This window comes from Neovison vison, chromosome 13 (assembly GCF_020171115.1).
Source record: "Neovison vison isolate M4711 chromosome 13, ASM_NN_V1, whole genome shotgun sequence".
NCBI lineage: Eukaryota > Metazoa > Chordata > Mammalia > Carnivora > Mustelidae > Neogale > Neogale vison.
The window spans coordinates 17,614,319-17,637,061 of record NC_058103.1 but is presented as its reverse complement, the minus strand read 5'-3'; the positions used below and the strand labels follow the sequence as shown (position 1 = coordinate 17,637,061).

General features: G+C 56.8%; 1 protein-coding gene across 3 annotated transcripts in view; it reads right to left on the bottom strand.

The window, feature by feature from the left end:
- Positions 1-398: 398 nt before the first annotated feature.
- TMEM63C (transmembrane protein 63C) overlaps positions 399-22,743 on the bottom strand; it is a 70,868-nt gene continuing 48,523 nt past the window's right edge. For all 3 annotated transcript variants that reach the window (XM_044231243.1, XM_044231242.1, XM_044231244.1), the window contains 16 exons: positions 22,567-22,675; positions 20,599-20,672; positions 19,893-19,973; positions 19,654-19,777; positions 18,791-18,924; positions 17,037-17,159; positions 16,534-16,687; positions 15,192-15,298; positions 13,924-14,010; positions 13,307-13,372; positions 10,475-10,637; positions 10,131-10,236; positions 9,596-9,763; positions 7,540-7,649; positions 6,132-6,200; positions 399-3,326 (listed from right to left, as the gene is read on the bottom strand). In XM_044231243.1, coding sequence (XP_044087178.1) covers positions 3,126-3,326; positions 6,132-6,200; positions 7,540-7,649; positions 9,596-9,763; positions 10,131-10,236; positions 10,475-10,637; positions 13,307-13,372; positions 13,924-14,010; positions 15,192-15,298; positions 16,534-16,687; positions 17,037-17,159; positions 18,791-18,924; positions 19,654-19,777; positions 19,893-19,973; positions 20,599-20,672; positions 22,567-22,675 — 1,876 coding nt within the window. In that variant the 3' untranslated portion in view covers positions 399-3,125. The remainder of the gene's footprint in view (positions 3,327-6,131; positions 6,201-7,539; positions 7,650-9,595; positions 9,764-10,130; positions 10,237-10,474; positions 10,638-13,306; positions 13,373-13,923; positions 14,011-15,191; positions 15,299-16,533; positions 16,688-17,036; positions 17,160-18,790; positions 18,925-19,653; positions 19,778-19,892; positions 19,974-20,598; positions 20,673-22,566; positions 22,676-22,743) is intronic.

Here is a 22,743-nt window from a genome sequence, read left to right as displayed (position 1 = left end):
TTTCTGGGGCCCTCCCCTTGAGATCTTCATTTTTCTAGTCCAGCAGCTAGTCTAGCCAGTGGCCCACTCTGGGGGGCCAGCACTCACCCTGGGGCTTGTGCTGCCCGGGGGAGGCTACTCAGCGGCTTCACCGGTAGCCCTCGGACTAGGAAGTCCTCTGCTCCTGCCCAGGGGGCTCTGAGCGCATCCGCAGCAGAAGGAGTGGGGCAGATCCCCCCATCTCTCTGCAGACCAGGCAGCGCTTGTCGGGCCTTCCTCTGCGAGCACAGGGGCCTGGAAAGGCCTTGGGAACCGAAGGCATGAAGCAAGGGAGGACGCTCCAGCCTGGCAACCTCAGGGAGGCTCATCCCTTAGCAGCTCTGGCTCCTTCCAGATGCAGAGGCACAAGCCAGCAGAGGTTGGGAGGACTTGTTTATTCAAGGCACGGTCATAGCATTAGTAACAAGAAGGTTCGGCATTCTGGCACATTCCTTTAGTGATGGTGGCCAAGGGAAGCCCACACCCCACACGGGGGGCCCCGGAGGATGCAATGCTGCTGATAGGCACTTTGCTTCCAGAAGCATCTCAGGAAGAGACAGGCAGGCATGAAGCTTACTCTTGGCCCAGTGGGGCACTTCTTAGAGGCTCTAGGCAATCCTGGGTTCCCTCAGAGGCAGCCCCCTCCAGAAAGAATCAAGTCTGAGAGGTGGTGCTTCTGTGGAAGGTTGGGGAAGGACAGCTGGGAAGAGGGCTGGGGGTGGGGTCAGACGGTGGTGGGTGGAGGCCAGTGGGCTGAGAGGGCAGGCCGGAGGGGAAGCGCCTGGAGGGGGCCTGGGTGTGGTGCGAAAGGAGCCAAAGCATGGCCTTCGCAGTGACCTCAGAGACTGAGCAGTGGCGGGGAGGGGGCCTGCCAGTTGCCCTGGGTCTCCAGAAAGAGTTGAGAAGTGAAAGGATTCTGGAATTTTCCCAACATTTCCACCATCTTTTCTCAGAACCAACCGCACTTGGCTCAAATGCAGAGGGGCAGTTCCCCAGCTGTGCTGCCGTGTAATCGGCTGGGCTGGGACCCTTTCCATACGCAGCATCCAGAGGCTGCCAGGTGGGCAGGGGACAGAGAGAGGAGGGACAGTGGCAGAAGCGGCAGGAATAGTCCAGCAGGGACTGCGGGGAGGGGGGGCAGGCACCAGCAAGGAGTGCCCAGGGAAGGAGAGCCTGTAGGCCAGCTTCTGGCAGGAGAGCCACACGCACACCAAATATATCTTCTGGGGGGTGGGGAGGGCCTGGAGCCGGCCACCTCCTCATGAAATGGGCAGATCTCCCGGTTGGGGCCCGGACCGCTGCTCTGGAAGGGATCCTGCCCTTTGTTGGCTGGTGAAATGCTAGGAGAAGGGGGCCCAGAGGGGCCTCGGTTCATGAGGGACTGGCTGGGTATAATTTCCTCCTTATTCCTAGCAGGGCAGGAGTGGGAGAGACTGTGACTCCCCAGCTGACTCAAGCTTTCTGGAAAGATCCCTCACGCCAAGGTCTGGGCCAAGCCCTGGGAGTGTGGCAATGTTTGCTTCTCGGGGGCTATTTCTCGAAGTGAAGCCTGGAGTGTCTGCAGCTGAGGTGTGGGCATGGCGGAGCGGGGGTGAACCCTAGGGGTCTGGGTTCAGGGGCGCCCATGTGCCTGGGACCCGGTGGGGAGGGCTCAGGTGAGGTAAGCCTGGGGCCGGCTTTCGGCAGAGTGGCTGCAGGGACCCACACTCTTGCAGGAGGGGGCTCAGAAGAGCCCTAGAGCACGCAGACCCCTTTCGACTTGGCCCCTTCTGGTCCCCTGAAGCCTCAGCCAGCCCTTGTCTGCATCCTCTCCTGCTGTGCTGCGGGGTAGTCCTGACGGGGGCCTGTCCTCAGAGGCAGAGGTCTGCGCCCCGCTGGCTCTGGCAAAGGGGCTGGGTGTCCCCAGCATGGTTCCTACTCAGGAGTCGGTCCCTCCAGGTCTTGCGTGGTGGTGGCCCTGGGAAGGCAGCTTTACAAAATCCCCCAGAAAAGGCTTCTCCGTGGAGGACACAGCCCCCACCCCCAGCCTGTTCCTGGCAGTGTGTCTGTAATGCCTGGGTCAGGACCATGCTGGAGGCCGCTCCAGTGGTCTTCGGTCCAGGATGCAGGTGGCCCCGAGAGAGGAAAGGTCCCGCTCGGGAGACCAGGGAACGGCCTGTGCCTGCAGCCTGAAGCACGGGATTCTTACCCTGAGCGGCTGCCCACCGTGGCTACGCTGGGGGTCAAGGTACTCGGGGTGGGTGTGAGGCAGGAGCAACTTTCAGTGGCCCCATCCTTGACCTTGAGGGTCCTCTCATTAAGGCCTGGGGGCTGGGGAGCTGTATCTGGTTTCCTATCACCCAGCGTCCGGGGAGAAGACCCCGCTCCATGAACTCTGCCTCTGGCCCTCCCGCCTTGTAGTAACCAGCCGAGGTTGCCTTCATCAAAATGCACACAGGTCCCGTTTAATGAGCCCCGAGGGACAATGTCCCAGCTGCCCTTGCAAGAATAGGAAGGAGGAAGGTCTGTACCCTGCTGCTCCCGGGGATGGCCGCCGAGGGGCGGAGGACCAGGAAGGGTCTCAGCTGGTCCTAGCTCTGGGTGATCCCCCTATCGGGGCTGTTCTGGATGAGGGCCCGAGCACACCTGTGCATCCTCAGGCCGCAGGGGAGGGATCAGAGCAGGGCTGGGGTTGGGGTGAGCGCTGCCCTGGGAGCGCCTCAGCAGGGCAGCTGGTTAAAGGTTGGCAGAGGCCCTGGAGAGTCTTCCGCGGGCGTCTTTCTGCCTCCTCCTTTCCGCACAATTCCACTCGGACCCCGGGAGGGCCCCTCAGCCTGCAGTCTCTGTGCTCAGGGCTTTAGCCACCTTTCCCGAGATGCGGTGCCCACCTGTAGCCTTCATCCCACCCCCGGCTCCTTCTGTACTGCCCAGCACCTCCCATTTGAGCTGCTCAGCAGGTCCGGGCCTCCGTGTGGCCAACAGCCGGGGCACAGGTGTCTCCGTTGAGGCCTTCATAAAGTCTGCAGGAGGTAGTGGGGAGGGCCTGGTGGCCCTCCTGCCTCCCCCTGCTGGGCCCTTCCCTGGCCGCCGCTCCCGTGGAGTTGCCAGGTGGAAGCCTCGGGTCCTGGTCAGTGATACTGGCTCTGGCCCTCCAGTTCCAGCCCTTCCTGGAACTGGGCGGAGCCCAGCTCCTGTGCAAAGCCCCTCACACCATTCTCCTCTTCGTCCTCCTCCTGCTGTCTGTTCATGGTGCCGTAGGTGTGCCGAGCCGGGGAGGAGGCAGGGGACAGGTTCATCTCCGGCTCCTGCAGCACAGTGGCCACGTACATCTGCTTGGGACAGAGGGGAGACAGGGGTGAGGGCACACCTGGGGCCGGGCCCTGGGCACACCCTCACACTCATGCCCTGCCCTGCGAGCCTCTGCCCCTCTTGAGCCACGAATCCTTCCTTCACCCGCAGCAGCCCGAGGTCTGGCCGTTCGGTCTGCTGAGTGCTCTCAATCATTCAAAGGGCAACTCCGACTCCAAGGGTGAGTCAGTGCAGGCCTCCTAGCCCCTAGCCCCCTGCTCCTTCAACAAGGTTCCGATCATTCTTGCTTCCAGGTCAGGCTGAACCCGGCGGGGGCAGATGATGCAAGCCTCCCCGATCTGGGGTCTGGAGAGACCCTCATCCCTGAGCTAGTGCTTTTCTTAGTACAGCCTAACAAGTGCAGCCACACCTCCCCTGGGGTGTGTCATTGACTGGCCGAGGTCTTGGCCATGGGACCTGTCAAATCCAGGAATGGTCCCGGAATGCCTGGAAGAGCAGCAGAATAGAAAAACAGGAAGTACTAGGGACAGGGTTCTTTGTCATCCTTCCAACGGCTTTTACACCAACTCCTTATTTTGAAAACAGGGGATTATGGGATAGAATTAACTCTTTCCTGTAGGAATTCATGTCAGTGAAACCAGAGCAGAGTCCTGGTTGATGAGGGAACACTTTTCTTCCAGAAGAATCTAGATATTTGCAGCATTCCAAAGTTACACCCCATATAAACCTTCTGGTTGTAAACCTAAGGGACAAAATGGTAACTGAACAACAGAGGGGCCGCTGTCATCCCGCTCATCTGGGAGTCACCAGCATCCTTTGTGGGGAAAAAATGGGGATAGTCTGTGTCTCCTAGTGTAGGCACAGCACCGCCTGCCATGTGTTTTAGCCCCTAGGGCTGAATCAGAATCTCTCCAGCCTTTGGACTAAACTTCCAGTTTTCAGGGAATACACAGGGTAGTGGAACCTGCTGCCAGACATCACGAAGAAATAGCCAGAAAAAACCCAGAAGGTGGGGACTTCTGCAGGACACTGGCTGGATCTCTCTGACAGGCAATAAACACACGCAGGGACCAGACGCATCCAGCGCGGAGCCCAGACTGGATCTTGGTCTCGATAGGCTTGGTGAAAGATATTTCCGGAACACTCAGGGCGACTCGAGTAGGGCTGAGTATTTGAAGACATAGAAACTTATGTGTGTGGAAAGAGAGAGACTGTTCACTAAAAATGCAGATTATGAAATGGTATGAACAGTATCATTTCATTTTAGCAAAAATTTTATATATATATATATATATATACCCAAGAGAACTGACAGTAAGTTATCAATAGTCATCTCTGGGTGGTGGAATTATGAACTTTTCATTTTCTTGGTTTTGCTTCTCTGTTTTTTTCCCCATAATTATCTGCAGTGTTCAGATATGACTGTGGTTGTCATGAAAGATTAAGAAAATCAATTCCAGTGATTTTTTGTTTGTTTTTAAAGCTCAAGCTTCAGAATTCAACTTCAAACTTTGTCCTGCCACTGCCTTTCTCAGTAATGCTCTGGGGTCTCAATTAGTTGACCGTGTTGAACCTCAGTTTCCCCATGTGTAAAAGAAGGACAAAGACTCCCTACTGGGTGGGCCTAACCTATCCTAAGGATTAGGAACTGAGAATGGCAAAGTCAGGCTCCTAAGAAGATTCCAGAGGGGTCGTCTTGCCAGGGCCCCTGGGGAGAGATGCTACCTCAAGAGAGGCCCCTGCTCTGATGGGGACTTTCCAGCATGGGTGTCCCTTCTCCCCATCACCTCCTACAGGAAATCTGCCCGTCTGGAGGGTTTTTCCCCCTGGGAGGTGAGGCTGAGCCACTGCTCTGTGCGCCGGGCTGGGCATGTCCGCCCCTGCTGGGTCTGGCATTTTCCCCAGCTCTGCGGCGACCCAAGAGCCCCGACTCCACCCACCCCTCTGGGCCCTGCTGCCCACTCCGCATTTTCACCACGCCGAAAACTGTCTTCCGGTGCCCACACGCTCCAGATTCTCTCTTCCGGGCCTTGGCACAGGCTGATCCTCTTCCTTGAATGCTCTTCCCCCACATCCTAGTCCGCCTAGCAACCCCTCCTCCCACATCCCTAGAGTCGGATTAGATGTTCCCTCCTCCGGGAAGCCTTCCCTGAGTGCTCAGGCTGGCTGGGGCCCCTTCTTCCGTGCTCCTGCAAGGCACCCTGGCGTCGGGGTACCCAGCTCAGAGCAGACATCGGTGGCGCCGCATCCACACTGGAGGCAGGGCTGTGGGCGAGCGCTCGGGCCGCTCCAGGCTGAGCCACGGCGAGGGAGCCAACAGGCCACCCTGCCTGGCCCCCTTGTTCTGACTTGGCCTCGTTTCTTCACACGCTGAGGGGCTCGCTTGTGCGGCGCTGCTGCTGCTTTACCCTTCAGTGCAGGCCTCCGATCGCTCCTGCTGCTCTGGGCGCGCCGCTCGGCCTGGCATCTGTGCCCTTGGAGGCAGCCTTCGGTCCTGAGGCCGAGCCCCAGCACGTCCCTGTGTCTATATGACTGATCTCGCTGTGGCTGGGCCCGCCCTGACCTTTCTCTTCCTCTTTGAGTTCCTTTTAGAGTATGTCTGGCCTCTTCTGTCTTCCCATTCCTTCAGCCACGGCCACGGCAGCAATTTGACCTGGGCCAAGTCCTGCTGGGTCAGGGGAAGGAGCCCAGGGGCCCTCACCTCCTCCCCAGTCCCCGGGGTGGGCACGAAATGCCGGCGCCCCCCCACACTGCGGCTGGAGTAGCCCACTCCTGCAGGTACCCACTCCCCCGACCTGTCCCCCAGGGGGAAGGCAGTGACTCACAAGGGAGGTGGGCGTAGAGGAGGTGCTGCTCGGCTCCATGTCGAACACAGTCTCCATCTCCTCCTCGGGCTGCAGCAGTGGGGGAGAGATGTGGAGGGTCACGGAATGGGGGTGTCCACCCTCTGCTCCCTCCCTCCCCAGATCTGCACCTGGGCCTCTGGCTCCCCTGGCGCTCAACGCCGTCTTCTGTTTTCCCAGACCTGCAGAGAGAGGCCCGGGATGCTGGTGGCCCTTTGGAATGTTCCATCCCCAAGAACCACACTGGGGGGAAGTAAGGAGAGGTGGGGTTGGGATTCAAATATGAGCCTGTTGGACTCTCGGAAAGGCCTTGACTTCAACTGTCTCTTCTTTCCTCCCCAGGGTTCCCTTCTCTCTGGGACCAGTCCGACGTCACGGTCTAGAGGCCCTGCTGTCTCCCTTCTCTGGAGTGGACCCGTGGGCCACCAAACCACATGGCATTGTTGGATGGGGAAGACAGAGCTGGAGGCATGGTCCAGTCTAGTTCATTATGGCTCTCGAGCCAGGGATGAAGGCAGGGCTGGACAGAGAGGGCCGTGGGGGTCTAAGCCCAGGGCCACCAGACGCGATGCCACTCAAAGTAAAAGGATCCTCTTCCAAGAGGCTCCCTCCTTTGACTCAGCAGGATACCAGAACTTTAAATTAACTTCCTTCCTTTCCTTTATGTACCTTCATTTTAAAAAGACACAATTTATTATTATAGACAGAAAACCTGCATTTGTTGACATAAGCAGAAATAATAGATAAATGTGAACCAAGAGAAAAATGGGTAACCATGAAAATTAAAAAAAAAAAAAAAAAGTTTTAGTATTTAGAAATCATTCCAGCATGGCCACAGAGACATGCCACCTTGGGAAATGCCCACGGAGGGCACACAGCATTGTCGGCATGGATCTCAGCAGGCAGGGACTATCTCCCTTCTCTAACTATGGGGCCGGGCTCTGCTGGCTAAGAGCCAAAGGAATCATGGGGCCCCGAGAGCCAGGCCTCAAGGTCAATAGCCTGGGCTTCCTGTGATAACTACCCACCTCCCTCCCCAGGGCATCATCCTTCTCCACAGCCATCCTTCCCGCCCCCCCCACCCCATCTTCTCTGCCTCAAGCATCCACCGGTGCTTACAGCTTAGTGGCTGGACAGGCTTGCATGAAGGAGAGAAGGGCTAGCGGCCCGCTGTTTGGAGGTGGTGCTGGTGGGGGGGAAGGAGGGAGGAGACGACAGCTACCTTTAAATGTCCCCACTGCGCAAGGGGGACGGTGCCTGGGCCAGTGCAAGGGAACCTTTCATATCTGGTGCCCGGGGTACAGAGGTCAGGAGGTAGCCTAGAGCCGTGGCTCGGTGTGAGGGGGCAGGGGGCAGCGAGAACACATGGAGGAAAGGAAGGGTAACTCACCTCATAGTCAGATACCCCCTGGAGCTTCCCCAGAAGGGTGCTTAGGAAAGCGATGACCATGGAAAAGATGAGCGTGGACAGGGAGAAGAAGGTGATGGTGTGGAGTGTACCTGCCGAGGAGAAGAACAGGCCGTGCGTGGGGTTTGGTGCCTGAGGCCCGGAGCTATGGGCAGAAGTCTGCCAGCAGAGACGCCAGGCCCCATGGGGCCCCCCTCAGCACCTCTGTGGGGGCTCTGAGTTCAAGGCAGAGAGGTCCCTGCCCCAGTCCTCTTCCTAACAACTGCAGTCGATGCACCTGACAGTGACCTCGTCCCTTGTGCTATGGGACCAGCTTGGAATTCGGCCTCTTATGGATTCTGTGACAGAATTTAATTGCCTTAAGTATCCAGTCCACTCAAATGCCCAGGAAATGCATCCTTCTCAACCTGTCAGTTTGCCTACGTCGTCCTGGGTCACAGTTCTGGGAAGTCACTCCAGGTCATCATTCATGCTGCTGCCCCCAAACACGGTCTCTGAGCCACGCCGGTCCCTGCGAGCTCCCGCACAGCCCTCACCTGTGCTAGTGGCACTGAAGAGCTATCCAGAATTCAAGTCACTTACACGTCGCTCGGGGACATTTGGTGACTTTTTATGATGCCAATTTTCTACTGAGGTAAAGAGTAAAGGCTAGCCGTCGGAGGCTAGCCCGTAAAGATGCTTGCTGCTCGTTGTGTTTCTGTAAGAGCAAAAATGGCCGAGAGCTTCGGGATCCCACCACGGAGAGCTGACAGAAGCGGGTGGAATTCGCTCAAGGCCTGGGCTCACACAGGATGTCGGTAACACCGGAAAATCCCACAGAACGCTATGGTGAGGGAAGAGACTCAGGATACACAACGGGACGCTATGACGTGGAAATGATGGTTTTGAAAATTAAGAATAGACAGGGGAGTCTGGGTGGCTCAGTGGGTTAAAGCCTCTGCCTTTAGCTCAGGTCATGGTCTCAGGGTCCTGGGATCGAGCCCCGCATCGGGCTCTCTGCTCAGTGGGGAGCTTGCTTCCCCCTCTCTCTCTGCCTGCCTCTCTGCCTACTTGTGATCTCTGTCTGTCAAATAAATAAATAAAATATTAAAAAAAAAAAGAAAGACAATTAAGAATAGACCAGTAAGCCCGCTCCTGCTCCGGCCTCTCCCCCAGGCTGTGTGCACAGATTGAGGTCCGAGAGCGACAGATGGCAGGCTTGGGGGCGAAGATGGGGCTTTCAGATCTCGATAATAAACGTACATGGTCTTTTATACTTAGGAGAAAAATGATTTTTAAAAAACTGAGGTTCGCTAGGTGGCGGGGGAAGGCTAGGGGGTTAAGAAACGGGGAGACGGCGACAGATGGAGGGTGCACAGAAGTGGAGGCGAGCGGAGCGGTTTCCAGCTGCCGCCGTGACAGCAGACGAAGAAAATACGAAGAAAATATGGTTTCCCTTCTCCGCTCCACTGAGGAGCTCAAGGTGCAGGGTCCCTGAGGGAAGGCGGGTGTGGGGACAAGGCAGGAGGCGGTGCGGTGGCAGAGAGGTTAGTGTGAGCCTCTTCCCTCAGAGGGGACTTCTCGTGTGTGGTCCGCGGGGACAGGGACAGCAGCTCTCTGTGGCCAAGAGCAGGATCTGCCACTGGGGCAGACCCCGAATCCTCCTCCAGGTTTTTGGCAATCTGGAAGACCTGGCATCTCACCAGATCCCAGGGGGGGAATGTCACCAGAATCGGGCTCCACGGCTAACATATTCCTGCCCGCCCTGAGTTAGAACGAAGGAAAGTGGTGCTTCCCGCTCGGAGGGTCCTCAACCCAAGTGCACACCATCTGGACCACGCTGGTCCACGCCCTCCCCTCGGCTGCAGAGGTCTGCAGGGACTGAGGTCCAACCCCTAACTGAGGCCTGGAGGAGCCACCGGGGACGGGGGCTGCAGCCGTGAGCAGACTTGCTCGTCGCAGACCTTCTCTGCTTGCCCAGAGCACAGGTGCTGCTGAGGGCCTCCTGTGGAGGTGGGAAGCGGACGGAGGCAGGAAGGCCGGTGGGCCTGGTACCCACCTAACCGCAGGACGGAGAAGAAGAGCATCCAGAACAGCCCCAGGAGTGGTGCGAAAATGGCCTGGTAGACGGCGGTCATGTGGATCTGCTCGTTGAGCTTGGTGGGCGCGTAGGAGTAGTACATGTTGTAGCGGTCGGTGACATGCTTCATGCACAGGTAAAGCAGCCCTGCGGGGCGGGGGGCGGGGGTGTGGGAGGGCAGCTCACACAGCAGCTCAGCCGCTGCTTCCAAGGCCGGGCCCCCCCCGCCCCCGGCCACAGAAGCCAGATTCAGGTCTGTCTGGGTAGCAAGGGCCACAGACGGGTCGTGGGAGCCCCATGGTGCTGACCTCCGGGACCCCCGTTTCCCTTGAGCCCCCCAGAGTCTATTCTGTCCGCTGGGTGAAGGGTCACTCTGTCACCAAGCATCGACCCACCCCCTCCCTGCTCTGCTCACAGTCTGTCCCCGGAATTCTCGTGCTCTGAGGTTGGGGGGCTCAACCCCTCCTCCCGGCCTGAGGGTGCGCAGCCCTGGGGGTGCCCGAGGGAGACTCACCGAAAGGGACGATGATAGGGCAGGTGATGCTGTAGGCGATCACCACGCTGAAGACGTTCATCATCCAGGCGTACTCGCGCCCGTACTGGAAGTCGATGGCCTGGCTCTGGGGCGGGGAGCAGGGGTCACTGGAGGCGGCCTGGCCCCCTTGGCTCTGCTCCGTCTACAGCTCCTTGACGACCCCAGGGGAGCTGCCCGGTGGCTCAGGCCTGGAGGCGGCTCCCTGCCAACCCCAGCCCACCTCGCCTCTCACCTCGGGTCCCTCACCACCCTGGTAGGCTCCCGTCATGACCCCCCCCACCAACAAGGGAAAGGCTGTGTGCGGGCAAGAGCCCGGCCCCCACCTTTCTGATGTGGACTCTCTCTGGCTCGGACCTGGAGAAGAAGAGGCGGGTGCTATACAGGAAGAGGGACCCCAGGCGCAACAGCTCCATGCCCGTGCCCAGCAGAGCTGCCGTGATCACGTAGTTGACGAAGAAGGCGCCGTTGTCCGGCAGGAACACACACCTGGCCGTGTGGATGGTGGAAGAGGGCATAGAAGCCGGAGGGAGGAGGAGAGGGCCGGGACATTGGGAGATGGGTGGAGGGTGGGGATGGAGAGGGGAGGGGTGGAGGGTGGGGATGGGGGTAGAGATGGGGAGAAGGTGGTGATGGTGAGGCGATGGAGGGTAAGGGTAGGGGTAGTGATGGAGAGAGGGGCAGAAGGTGAGAGTGGAGATGGGGAGAGTAAGCTTGGGATACAGGTGCCCCCAGCCCAGTTTAGGTTAATGCACACCCTTCTGAGTAAGGATGGGGCTGGTCTACATCAAGTGTGGGTGTGTTGGGAAACACACTCTGGCTTGATCTAAAGTAGGGGTACGGACCAGGACCCACAGACCCCAGAGAGTCCGTGGGGAGAAGCTTGGGGGTCTGTGACCTTGGATGTGAACAAATGAAGAAAACACGTATCTTGACATTCACGAGCCTCTAACTGTAATGCACCACCTCTTTCCACTAAGAACACGGGCAGGGCGCCTGGGTGGCTCAGTGGGTTAAGCCTCGGCCTTCAGCTCAGGTCATGATCTCGGGGTCCTGAGATTTAGCCCCACATCAGGCTCTCTGCTCAGCAGGGAGCCAGCTTCCCCCACCCCCCCTGCCTGCCTCTCTGCCTACTTGTGATCTGTCATATCAATAAATAAAATCTTAAAAAAAAAAAAAAGAACATGGGCAACAAACCACAGCAATGTCAACTATGGCTGTGACCCAGTCACCAGTTGAAATCAGATATTTTCTGGGGGCGCCTGGGTGGCTCAGTTGGTTAAGTGTCTGCCTTCAGCTCAGGTCATGATTCCAGGGTTTTGGGATCCAGCCCTGCATCGCATCGGGCTCCCTGCCCAGCGGGAGGCCTGCTTCTCTTCTCCCTTTCTCCACGGCTCCTGCTCTCTCTTTATCTCTCTCTCTCTCAAATAAATAAATAAAATCTTAAAGATATTTTCATAGCCCAGTACAGTTGGTAGCGGTATCTGATAATACCCTTGCACTTCTATATCATCGGTTCAAAATGACGGTAGTTATTAAACACGCAGCTAAATTAGACATGCTAACTTTACATGATGGAGATGTTCCTGTCCTCAGGTGTGTACTTGACACAGCTGGCCAGCTTCAGCTAGGAGTCACTCAGTCACCTGAGTGGGTGGCCGTGCTGCCTGTTCTCACACCGGTGACCCAGGCATCTCTGTCACCTGTCATGTGTCCCCATCTACATAATTCCGTCAGGTTCTTTGAAAGGAGAAATCTGTGAGCTCCCTGAATACACATCAGAACGCCTTCAAAACCTATTCTTTCCGGATGGCATCAAAGTTGAGTCATGGACCTATAACTCTTTTCTCCCTCAAACATGCACTGCAGCGAAGTAACTGACCCAACCGAAGATGAACTCATTCCTCTTAAAAAAAAAAAGAGTCCAGCCACCCGGGTGGCTCGGTGGGTTAAGCCTCTGCCTTCGGCTCAGGTCATGATCCCAGGGTCCGGGGATCAGGCCCCAGGTTGGGCTCTCTGCTTGACAGGGAACCTGCTCCCCACCCCGCCCCAGCCTGCCTCTCTGCCTACTTGTGATCTCTGTCTGTCAAATAAATAAATAAAATCTTAAAAAAAAAAAAAAAAAGGAGTCCAACGTAATATAAGTAGAATGAAACTGCAGAAATCTTAGAGAATTCTGGTCCTTGCCCTATAAAGCCAGCTGTGAAAGCCTGCATGTCATTTGCACCATTACACCTTTGGAAACTGGAATTTGCCATATTTGTAAGCTAAAAACAAGACAAAATCAAAATTGGCTGGATGTCCAACATGACACGCGTGTTGCTTTGTCAAAGATCCCGCCTCCCACCCAACGGAATGTTCTGCTGGCTAAGCAGTCTCGGCGTTCATGCTGATGCTTCTGAAACAATAAAATGTAACTTTGGCTCCCAGGTATGTAAAATGCATTGTCCTCTTATTAAATGTGCTAGTAAGAATTTTATTACAAATGTACTTTTAAAAATATTTTGAGGGGCTCCTAGGTGGCTCAGTGGGTTAAGCCTCTGCCTTCGGCTCAGGTCATGATCTCAGGGTCCTCGGATCAAGCCCCACATGAGGCTCTCTGCTCAGCGGGGAGCCTGCTTCCCTCCCTTTCTCTCTCTGCCTGCCTCTCTGCCTGCTTGTGATCTTTCTCTCTCTGTCAAATGAATAAATAAAATCTTTTTTAAAAAATGCTGAAAACAATATTGCGGCATAATTGGTTTTCTTTGTAATGCAGGTATTCTGTGCATTTAAAGAAATCGATTCAGAGTAAACCGGCAAAATCTGAATAAGCCCCGTGGGGTGTATAATGTCAGCTTCCTGTTTGTAATTCAGCGCCTTAGTTATGCAAGTTACCGGAGCGGGAGCTGGATGAAAGGTACACAGAGAGTGTGGGGGCAATTTCCTACAAATTTCCTTTTTACAAAACTTCATTTGGAGAAGAGATCCTTGGGCTTTCCCAGATTGCCAAGAGGGTTCCAGGCCTGGGAAAGGTGAAGAGGCTCCTTCATGACAGTCTTTGTGTACAGTCACCTCTACCAGTGTGAGCAAATGAAGAAGACACGTGTCTACCTGGTGTGGGCCCACGGGAGCCCCAGGGGACATGGGGGCACGCCTGGGGCACGCGCTCTTGTACTCACTGGAACCTGATGGACGCCTGCTCCAGGTAGTAGATGTCAAAGAGCCACCGGAAAAAGACATCCAAACTAGAAGCAAGAACAAGGTAGGCCCTTGAGTTAAGGTATCGGTGAGCTGAGTCTTGGGGTTCAGTCTCTCTTGGCCTGGCTTGCTTCCCTCTGTCCTCCCTGACTCAATCCCTAGAGACTCTGGCATTCTAGTGTTCCAGCTGGTCAGCCCATACTGCCTCTCCGCCTTCTTCATGCTGGGCCACCCCTGCCCTGAACCCTCTGGCCTCTCATCTCAAAGCTGCCTCTTCTAGCAAACTTTCACCAGCCATTTCCCCCACTGTGTTCTCTCCCTCTTCTGGATTTCCAGCACACGCGGGCTGCGTTTTTCCCATCTTGGGCTATCAGTGAGCTGATAGGCTCAGCTTGTTGCCCCCACTGGATGATAAGCTCTTTGAAGGCAGAGTTCATGGCTGACCCCTTAAAGTTCACAGGCTACCTGGCTCATGCTAGGCTCAGTGACTGTCACTTGAGAAATAGATTTGTAGTGAGGTATCTGGTATCTGAGAGAGGAGGTTCCAACTCTAGGGAGAGCCTGTCTGAGGGGGGAGGGATGCTTGGAGGGGAGGTACCTGGTCAGTCCCATAGAGGGCAGAATAATCACCATGAACACCAGAAAGATGTAACACTTGTTCACGATGATCAGATTCTGGCTTGATCTAGAAGGGAACAAAGAAACATGTGATAAGAACCAGAGGCCTAATAACTACAGAATGCATGGAAAGACAGAGACAGCTACCTAGCCTCAAAAATGGGTTGGACAGCGCCTACCAATGCCAACCCCACAGATCGCTGGGAGCTGGGCGGCCACTGGGAGCAGCAGCACCAACCAGTCAGGTCAGCCTTGGGTACGGGACGGACAGGAAGGGCACACAGGTGCTGTGCGCTTCGTGTCTTTGTCAGAAGGACATTACCACCGATGCCCAGGATCCCTGCAGAGTGTCAGAAATCCACATAAGCCATGTCCTTGGCCAGAGAAAAGACCAGTAAGTGTTTCTGTTAGGACCAACCTCATAGCTTACTGCCTGGTCGGATGGCAGGAACTTCTGGTGCAGGAAATCACTTTCAAAACCCACACAGCCTTCAGGCAAAAGAGGTTCACCTGTCCCAGGATGTGGTAAATACTTTCCACTCAATTGGCTTCCACCATAGAATGGGGAGGGCTAACCAGCCATTAGGGCTAAAGCTCCCATCGTTTAGAATGTGGGTGCCAGGGGCGCCTGGGTGGCTCAGTCCATTGAGCATCTGCCTTCAGCTTAGGTCATGATCCCGGGGTCCTGAGAGAGTCCTGCATCTGGAGCCTGCTTCTCCCTCTGCCCCTCCCCCTGCTCACACTCTCTCTCAAATAAATAAAATCTTTAAATAAAATGTGGCTGCTACATGGGCTACATGGGTCTGTAGTCAGGTTGAGTTCATGGGCTCCTCTGTGGCGTTCTTCTGCTCTCTCCTCCTCACCCTGGGCGTCCTGCCTGCAGTTCCGAGCTGCCTAGCTCTGCTCACAGCTCCCTCCCTTTGGTGCGTAGCTGGGGGCTGAGGGAGCAGCCCAAGGGGCACATGCCTGAGACAGTGGCCCCATCTCAGCATTCCTGAAGCCAGAGACCCAGAGACAACTCAGTCCCCTCTTTAAAACACACACACACACACACACACACGTATATATGTATGGATATGTATACATCTTGGTCTTTTGAGATAGTTTTGGGCATTGAAGCCATCCCACGTCAGTTCAATTCCTCAGGCCAGAGGGGAGACCCCGACACCAGGCTGGTGGGAGAGTGGACAGGGGAAGGGGCTGGGGCTGGGGCAAAGAGCGGGCGGGGAGAGGAGGCCCCCATCTCACCTGGTCCAGTGGGCCTCTAGGAAGGCAGAAAAGTAGACAATCAGAGGCAATATCACTGTAAATGCCCAGAGCATCAGGGAAGGGAAGAACTGGGTTATGACTGGGCTCTGTGGGGAGCGGAGAAGGGCGGAGACATCAGTGTGAGAGGTGACCCTTCCCCTTCCGGGCCACCCGTGCTTCTCCTACACCTCCCGCCTCTTCCCCCTGAGCTTAGTCCCACAGCAGGTTTGGTTTCCCTGAGGCTGTGCAGTGGACGTGGCCTTCTTCATCAACCTTGCCGGCCAGGGGTCTGCTTGGCTGGGGTGGGTAGAGGCTGGCACCCCAAGACCCAGCAGTGCCCTCATGGGGCATGGGGTCTTCTCCGCTGAGGTCCCTCCCTGCAGGGGCAGCCTGGGCCTCCCCTGGGGACTTCGCCCTCAGGCCAGAGCCAGCTGCTGTCACTGACATCTCACAGCTCCGAGAGAAGACAGTCCCTTCAACGTGATGTGGAGTGAAAGGTGGCGGAGAGGTGGGGAGCTGCGGTGCCCTCTGGAGGCTGCTGTGAAGCTGACAAGGGGGGTCAGAAGCAAGCAGCAGAGGTGGTGTGGCTTGACTGTGTGTGTGTGTGTGTGTGTGTGTGTGCGCGCGCGTGTGTGTGTGTGCGCGCGTGTGCTTGCGTGTGTGTGTCAGAGATAGGGATGGGGATAATATGGAAGCGGAGGCCTTCTAGGCACGTTATGACAGCCCGGAGGCTATAGGATTTGGAAATGGGTCAGTCCAGCTCCTCTGCAGTCCCCTGTTGGGGAGAAGCCGCCTCTAACTTCAGGGCTGGCTCCCCTAGGCCCAGCGTTCCCAGCCCGGAGGGGTTGTGTCTGGAAGTGAGGGAGGCGGACGTCCCGCTTCTCTCGGACAGCTGTGTTGGGACTGACCACCCCCGACCCTCTCCCTCAAACAAGGGACCCCCATCTCTAGAGACCTGGGGAGAACAGAGCTGTCACACTGGCCACACCCTCTGCTGTACCCTTTGTACCCCCAGCTGGCGTCAGGGGACCCAATCTAAAGAAGCCCTCCAAGCCCCCTCTGGCCTAGACTACCCATCCCCCCACCTCTCCCCAGAGCCTGCCTGCGACCCCCACCCCCACTCTCCTTCCTCTCCAGCTCCAGTCCCTCAGGATGGGCAATGACCTGCACATTCACCCCTTTAGAACAAAGTCAAGTCCAGCCACCATGGACTCCGCCGCCACCCCCGCCATGTTGGTGGTGCATGGGAGCCGTGTTCCGGGGGGCCCCCCATCCCATCCTCGCCTGAGTCCTTCTCTCATCTCCCTGGGGCCCCCACGCCTGGCCCAAGCAGAGGCGGCACCTGCAGCTTCTCAATGGGGCGGGTGACGTTGTACATGTCGATGGTGTTGATGATGATGGCAGGCGTGGTGAGGAAGAAGAAGAGGAAGAAGAGGAAGGTGTTGATTGCGATAAAGCGGGCCCACCAATGGAAGCGGCGGACGGACAGGTGTTTCCTGGGGGGAGGGATGGAGGAGGGAGATGTGCTTAGGACCTCGGGTCCCAGCCCTTCAATGGGGCCCATGTGGGGGTTCCTGCATGTCAGTGGGAGACCCAGGCTGCCCTGGTCTAACTCAGCCCCTGGGGACCACCAGACCTGCATGCACACTGGGCCCTGGGTCTTCCCCCTCATTCACACCCTTGGTCAAGGCCCTGGTGGTGGGCTGGGTTTGGGGGTCGGCCGAGGCTGCGGTGCTCAGGAAGGACCAGCCCCATAGGAGAAGAGACCCCATTCCTTTCCCACCCTGTTCCATTCTTCAGTCTCAGAGGAGCTGGAAGGAGAGGGGAGGGGCAGCGGGGGCTTACCAAATGATGTCTTTAGGGTGTGGGGCCAGGGCGACCCTCCAGCGGTAGGATTTGACAATGGTGCTCACAGAGGACTGCTGGGGGGGCACGCCACAATGGATGTACTTGTAATCCTCTCGGATGCTATGGAGATGGGGGGAGGAGACAGAGGTCTGGGGCTGAGGACGACAGGCTTAGGAGGGGTCTCATGCCGGGGTCCTACAGATGGCCCCACTTTCTGGGGATTCTCGAAACCTCGAGTATGCCTCCCAGGGCTTTAGAGGTGGGCAGCTCCCAGAGCCTAGTCCCTGGAAGAAAGGGGCAGCAGTGGGAGGGACTTCCCTGGGTTGGGGGGGTGGGGAGGGCGGGGGTACAGCATGGTTCTCAGATAAAGTCTTTTCCTCTTGACAGCAGGGACAGCTCAAATACATGCACTTTCCTCGAGGCTGATGTGGGAAGAACTAATTTCAGCCTCATCTCAGTATTAATAGCTACCAACTGAGTTCTTTTTGTGTGCGACACTGTGCTAATGGGCTATGAAGATAATTCCAATTGAAAAGACTACTAAATTTAGGTGCCTGAAGACACAACCAAAGAGGGGCAGGTGCCGGCACTGGAGTTTGGTGTTCTAATTTATATTTCTGTGATTAAAATTCATATTTCTGTAATTAAACCTCAGACCCTTCCTACTGGGTGACAGAGTCTCAGAACAGAAACAGTAGTGGAGCCCTGGGTGGCTCAGTCAGTTAAGTATGTCTGCCTTTGGTTCAGGTCCCAGGGTCCTGGGATCAAGCCCCGCATTGGGTTCCCTGATCAGCAGGGAGCCTGCTTCTCCTTCTGCCTCTTCTCGTGCTTTCCCTCTCTTTCTCAAGTAAATAAATAGAATCTTTAAAAAAAGAAAAGAAACAGTATTGTCTTACATCGGTATATTGTTTTATGCAACATATATACTAAAGGGAACACGCATCCCTTCTTAATCCTCTGCAGGGTAGACAGGGAAGATATAAGTAAACAAACTGGACAGACAAGAAATTGGAGAGTGTAAGTGACTTGCAAAATTGCACACAATTGTATTTGACTAAATTCTAGGCTATTCCACTGTTCCTTTGTACAGTGTGGGTGGGTGAGGACAAAGTGTTGTGTATGGTCAGGCTCCCTCAGAGAGAGGAGGGCGTCCACAATCCTCAAAGGACTGAGGCCTGGGTTCTCATCTATTTGACCCTATCCTAAGGATCCTTCCAGAACATTCCCAAGTGCTCTGAATCGACTCCTTATCAAGGTAGAGCTGCCAGAGGCTGGGGCAGAAGAGGAAGGAGGCTATAAGGCTATGAATTAAGGGAAAACCTGCAGCAGGAGAGCAGGCAGCTTCTCGATCATGTCACTTTTGGTGAGGAAAGGGGTGATGTATAATGGGGGAAAATGGATTCATTCTTCTCAAGGCCTGGAAGAAGAACCAAGATGTCTACTCTGACCACCGCTGTGCTGAAGCAAGGACATATGGGGATGGGGAGCTCGGGGCCTGGGTATCTATGGAGACAAGGGGAGTCTGGCAGCTGTGTGGAAATGGACGCAGACATGCTCCAGAAAGCAAGATGGCGGCTCCCTGTGAGGAGACCTAAGGGACTGAGGGACGGTCAAAATTTGGCCACCTGGAAGGGAGGTTCTCTCTCCTTCCCCCCTTGGCTGGAACGGGGTGAAAGAGGATGTTTTAGAGAAGCAGAAGCCCATTCTCAGGGCTGGGCTGAGCGCAGCAAGCTGCTGGCCCCGGCACTCACTGCTTCGTCATCCTGGCGTCCTGGAAGGTGACAAAGATCAGGTCCAGACGCTTCAGCCGAACGCGGTTGAGCTCAGCGTTGAACTCATCAGTCAGCTGCTCCTCCAGCTCACTGTAATACTGCTCTGCATCTACCTGGGGCGAGATTTGGCCCTCAGAGCTGGAGAAGCCAGAGCTCTAGGAAGGCCTCGCCTGGACATAAGGCCTTTCTCCATCCAGGTGATGGGTCCGAGGCCTTGCCTCCATTCCCAACTCCCTTCAAAGCCTGGCAAAGAGCTCAGGATCCCAGTGGGCTCCCAGATCCCACTCTGAGAACGAGAAAAGGCTATGACTCTGAAATCAGCTCCCTGATCAAAGAGCAGGGCCCAGGGGTGCTTTTGAACTTGGGCTGGACTCCCAGAGGAGTGGCAGAATGCGTCTGCAGCATTTTCAGGAAATGGGGATGATTCTCTTTTCTGGACTGGCTAGAGTGCAGTCCTGCCCTGTGGCCTCCCTCTAGCCATAGCAGTTGGGTGATAAGATGGAGCCCGGTGCCTTCCAATGCTCTTGTCCTAGACCTTTGAAAGCCCGAGGAATTGCAGCCTACAGCAGCCTGACATGTTCTCTCTGGTCCTCCCATCCAAGACCGGAAGTGGGCAAGAGCAAGCCACCGTGGATCACGCCAGAGGGGGATCCAAGAAAGGCTTCAGCTCCTCTGTATTCTCCATAGGGAGGCAGGGCTTGGTGGAAAGGGAGGAGGAGCCAGGAGCCACAGCCCAGAGCACATCTGAATGGGGCCCGGGGATACAGAGGCCTGGATGGAGCTGGAGGCCCTGTGCCCCAGCCCCTCCTCTGCCATGTCCCTTGATTCCCAGGGCTGGGTACCTCTTTGAAGCAGGTCCAGCACTTGCAGAAGCACAGGCGGGAGCAGGGGTGGGTCTTGATCATCACCTTCCCACTCTTCTTGGCCTTGGCCGTGTAGTAGAGCCGGCCCCGCATCGCGTGGCGCCTGTTGGCCGACAGGCAGAGGGAGGAAGCATCTTGTGGTCGGGGGGCTGGCAGAGCCACACCCTCCCCTTGCACCCCCCACCCAGATCCAGGGAGACCCCCCCCTGCAGACTCACCTCTGATCATCCAACTCGATCAGCATCCTGACGTCATAGCAGAAGTGGACTCTGGTCACCACGCACCCAGGATAAGCCTCGCTGTGGCCACAGACACAGACGCTAAGCCAGCCTGTGGTGCTGGGGACTGGCCATCCTACCCCGACTCCTACCCCAAACTACAGCCCACACAGCCAGGTGGCTCAGCTGCCTGTGGTCCCTGGTTCTCAGGTGGGAGACTCGATTCCTTGCTCCTCAGGTCAAATTTCAGAGCTGATTCCTGGTGATCTGAGAATGACTACACCCTTCCCAGATGATCCAGAATAGGGCCAGGGGACAGAACTGGAAATTCCTGCCCATGGGAGATAATGAGCTCCTGGGGCTAGGAACTTGGGTCACAAAAGATGCCCCAACATGACCTGTTCTAGGTAACTGTGGTCTAGGAGCTCGCCGGGCCCTGTGGTTGGAGCAATGAGGGAAAGGAAGAAACTGATACCCTCCCCCCAACCTCCACCAAACACACTCATGCCATGCAGGAAAGCCCCTGCCTTGAGAAACTCTGCTCTGGCCTCAGGGCCTTCCCCATTCTGGAAGGCTAATCCTGAGCCAAGTCCAGGATGGGCTACCACCCGGGGTATCTCTCACTCTACTTCCTACCCACAGGATGATCTGGGCAGGGTTACCGGGAAGGAGGCAATCCGTGCTTTGGCCCACTTGACCGACTTACTGAAAATGCTTAATGATGATTTCCGGGTCTTGGATGTCCGTGGGGACATAGGTGATCATTAGCGTCCTTGTGACCTAAGTGGGGAGGGCAAATGGAGAAAGAAGACTGTGTTTACGTGGGACTCCCGGATGTCTGGGTCTTTGTGGGCCCAGAACTGTCTAGGGAAGGCCTGCTACTCGACCAGGCTGCCCCTTGGTGGAGAAGCTCCATGACAGCTTCCCTGGCCCGCTTCCCCGATGGCAGCAGGCCGTGCGCTGGGGCAGCTGCGGGCAGGCATGCCGCGTCTCTGGGGCCCTGCTGCAGGCCCCCGGCCACAGACAGCTGATGTCAAGGGAGCAAGAGCCAGAAGGGGCAGACAGCGCTAGCCAGGGAGGAGGACCAGAGCTCCGGGACCGAAGGGGGCTGCTCATGCTCTTGTGTGACCTGTCCCCGCCTTCATTCCAGCTGGTCACCTCTCCACTGTGTGGAAGGGCCGTCCCTAACGTGAGACGGGCAGGGGAGTTAGGACGGGAGTAGGCCCTGGGGCGGGGATGGGGAAGCCCCTCAAACTTCACATCTTATTCTGTGCGTGGGAAATGTCTTCCTGAGCCATCCCCTCAGCCACGGCTCTCTCCTCAGGACGAGGGTGTCCCCCTCAGCCATGCCCTCTCTCGAGCTCCAAGAGATGGGAGTCTCAGCAGAAGCTTCTGGGGACAAGAAGGAAGACCGCAGCAGCTGAGTCCAGACTGGTCAAGAGTGCCCAAGCCTCTGTGCCTGCAGGCCAGTGTATTCGGGGTAACCTTTCAGGGGGGTGTGGATTGCGTCCTGGGGTGGGGGAAAGTGACTCGGTCCCTCAGGACGGCTGGCAGAGAGGGAGTTGGTCATACTCTCTGGAGCTCTGAATGGCTGAGTGCGGAGCCAAAGGGGTTTCCCTTCCCCACCAGAGCCAAGACAGTCCACACGCCTCCTCCTTTGCTGGTGCTGGGCTGGGGCTGGAGCTAGGGTGGGGCTGGGGGGTGCTGGGCTGGGTCTGGGCTGGGTCTTAAACTGGGTCTGGGTCTGGGGCCGGTGTTAGGCTGGGCGGGGGCCGGACTGGGGCTGGGCTGGGGCTGGGCCGGGGCTCTGTGCGTGCTGGTGCCGGTGTGGGTGCGTGTGTGGGCTTGGGCAGGCAGCACTGCCAGGCCCAGTGCTGCCCTCAGCCTCATCTCTACGCCCTAAGGGCAGCTGTGCCCTTTAAACACTGGGACTGCCTGTGCCAGCCAGCAAGGGATGAAGAGTCTGGAATGCAGCCTCAACCAGCAGTGGACCGGGAGTCGGTGGGAACATGCCCAAATGCTCCCCTTGGCTGAGAAAACTCTGGAGTTCACGTTCTCTCCCAGGGTAGTGGGGGTAGCTCCTGAACTGCTCTCTCTTACCTACATCTCCTTTTCCATCCTATTTCCTCACTCTCTAGTGGTTTTTCCTAGGATCGCTTTCAAAATAAGTGAATGCTGTGTAAACCCTCATCTTAGGGCCTAGGAGCTGGGGTGACCCAAACCAGGACAGTGGGGCATACCTGGGCCAGGCCCTGGGGTCTCTGACCTCAGGGACTGTGGAAGGGCAGGGAACTTGGGCACTCCGCAGCAGGGGGCACGGAGCACTTAGGGTTAATCTTTTAGTCTGTGGATGGTGGGGAGCCAGGGGTCTTCAGAGAGGGGCTGGGCAGCAGGACACAGGGTAGGAGGGGCCTGGGAGTGGCGGTATACTGACCGGTTTGGAAGCCTTCCGGGGGTTCACCAACCAGGACAGCTGTGCTAGGGGCCAGGTAACGATTTCCAGGGCCAAGGGGAGGAGGCTTGCCCTGCACGGGAGAGACGCCCCCCACCTCTGGCCCCCTGTGCAGACTATATGGAACTGGGGGATGCCTCTGAAGGTCGGGAGTGGGATGGTCCAGCAGGCGAGGGCTCTGGCTGGGAGGGAGCAGGTCTGGAGTTCTTTTCGCTTACTCACCTTGTAGCTCCTCTTGGGCACAAACCCTAAGCAGTGGTGAGCCATGAAGACGAGGTTGAGGAGGAAGTAGAGGAAGGAGAAGCAGCTATGCAACCACAGGACCTTACTCCTGCCAGGAACAAGACACAGGAGGGGTGAGAGCACCCTCTCCCACCCAGGCGGTCTCCCCTGGGCCAC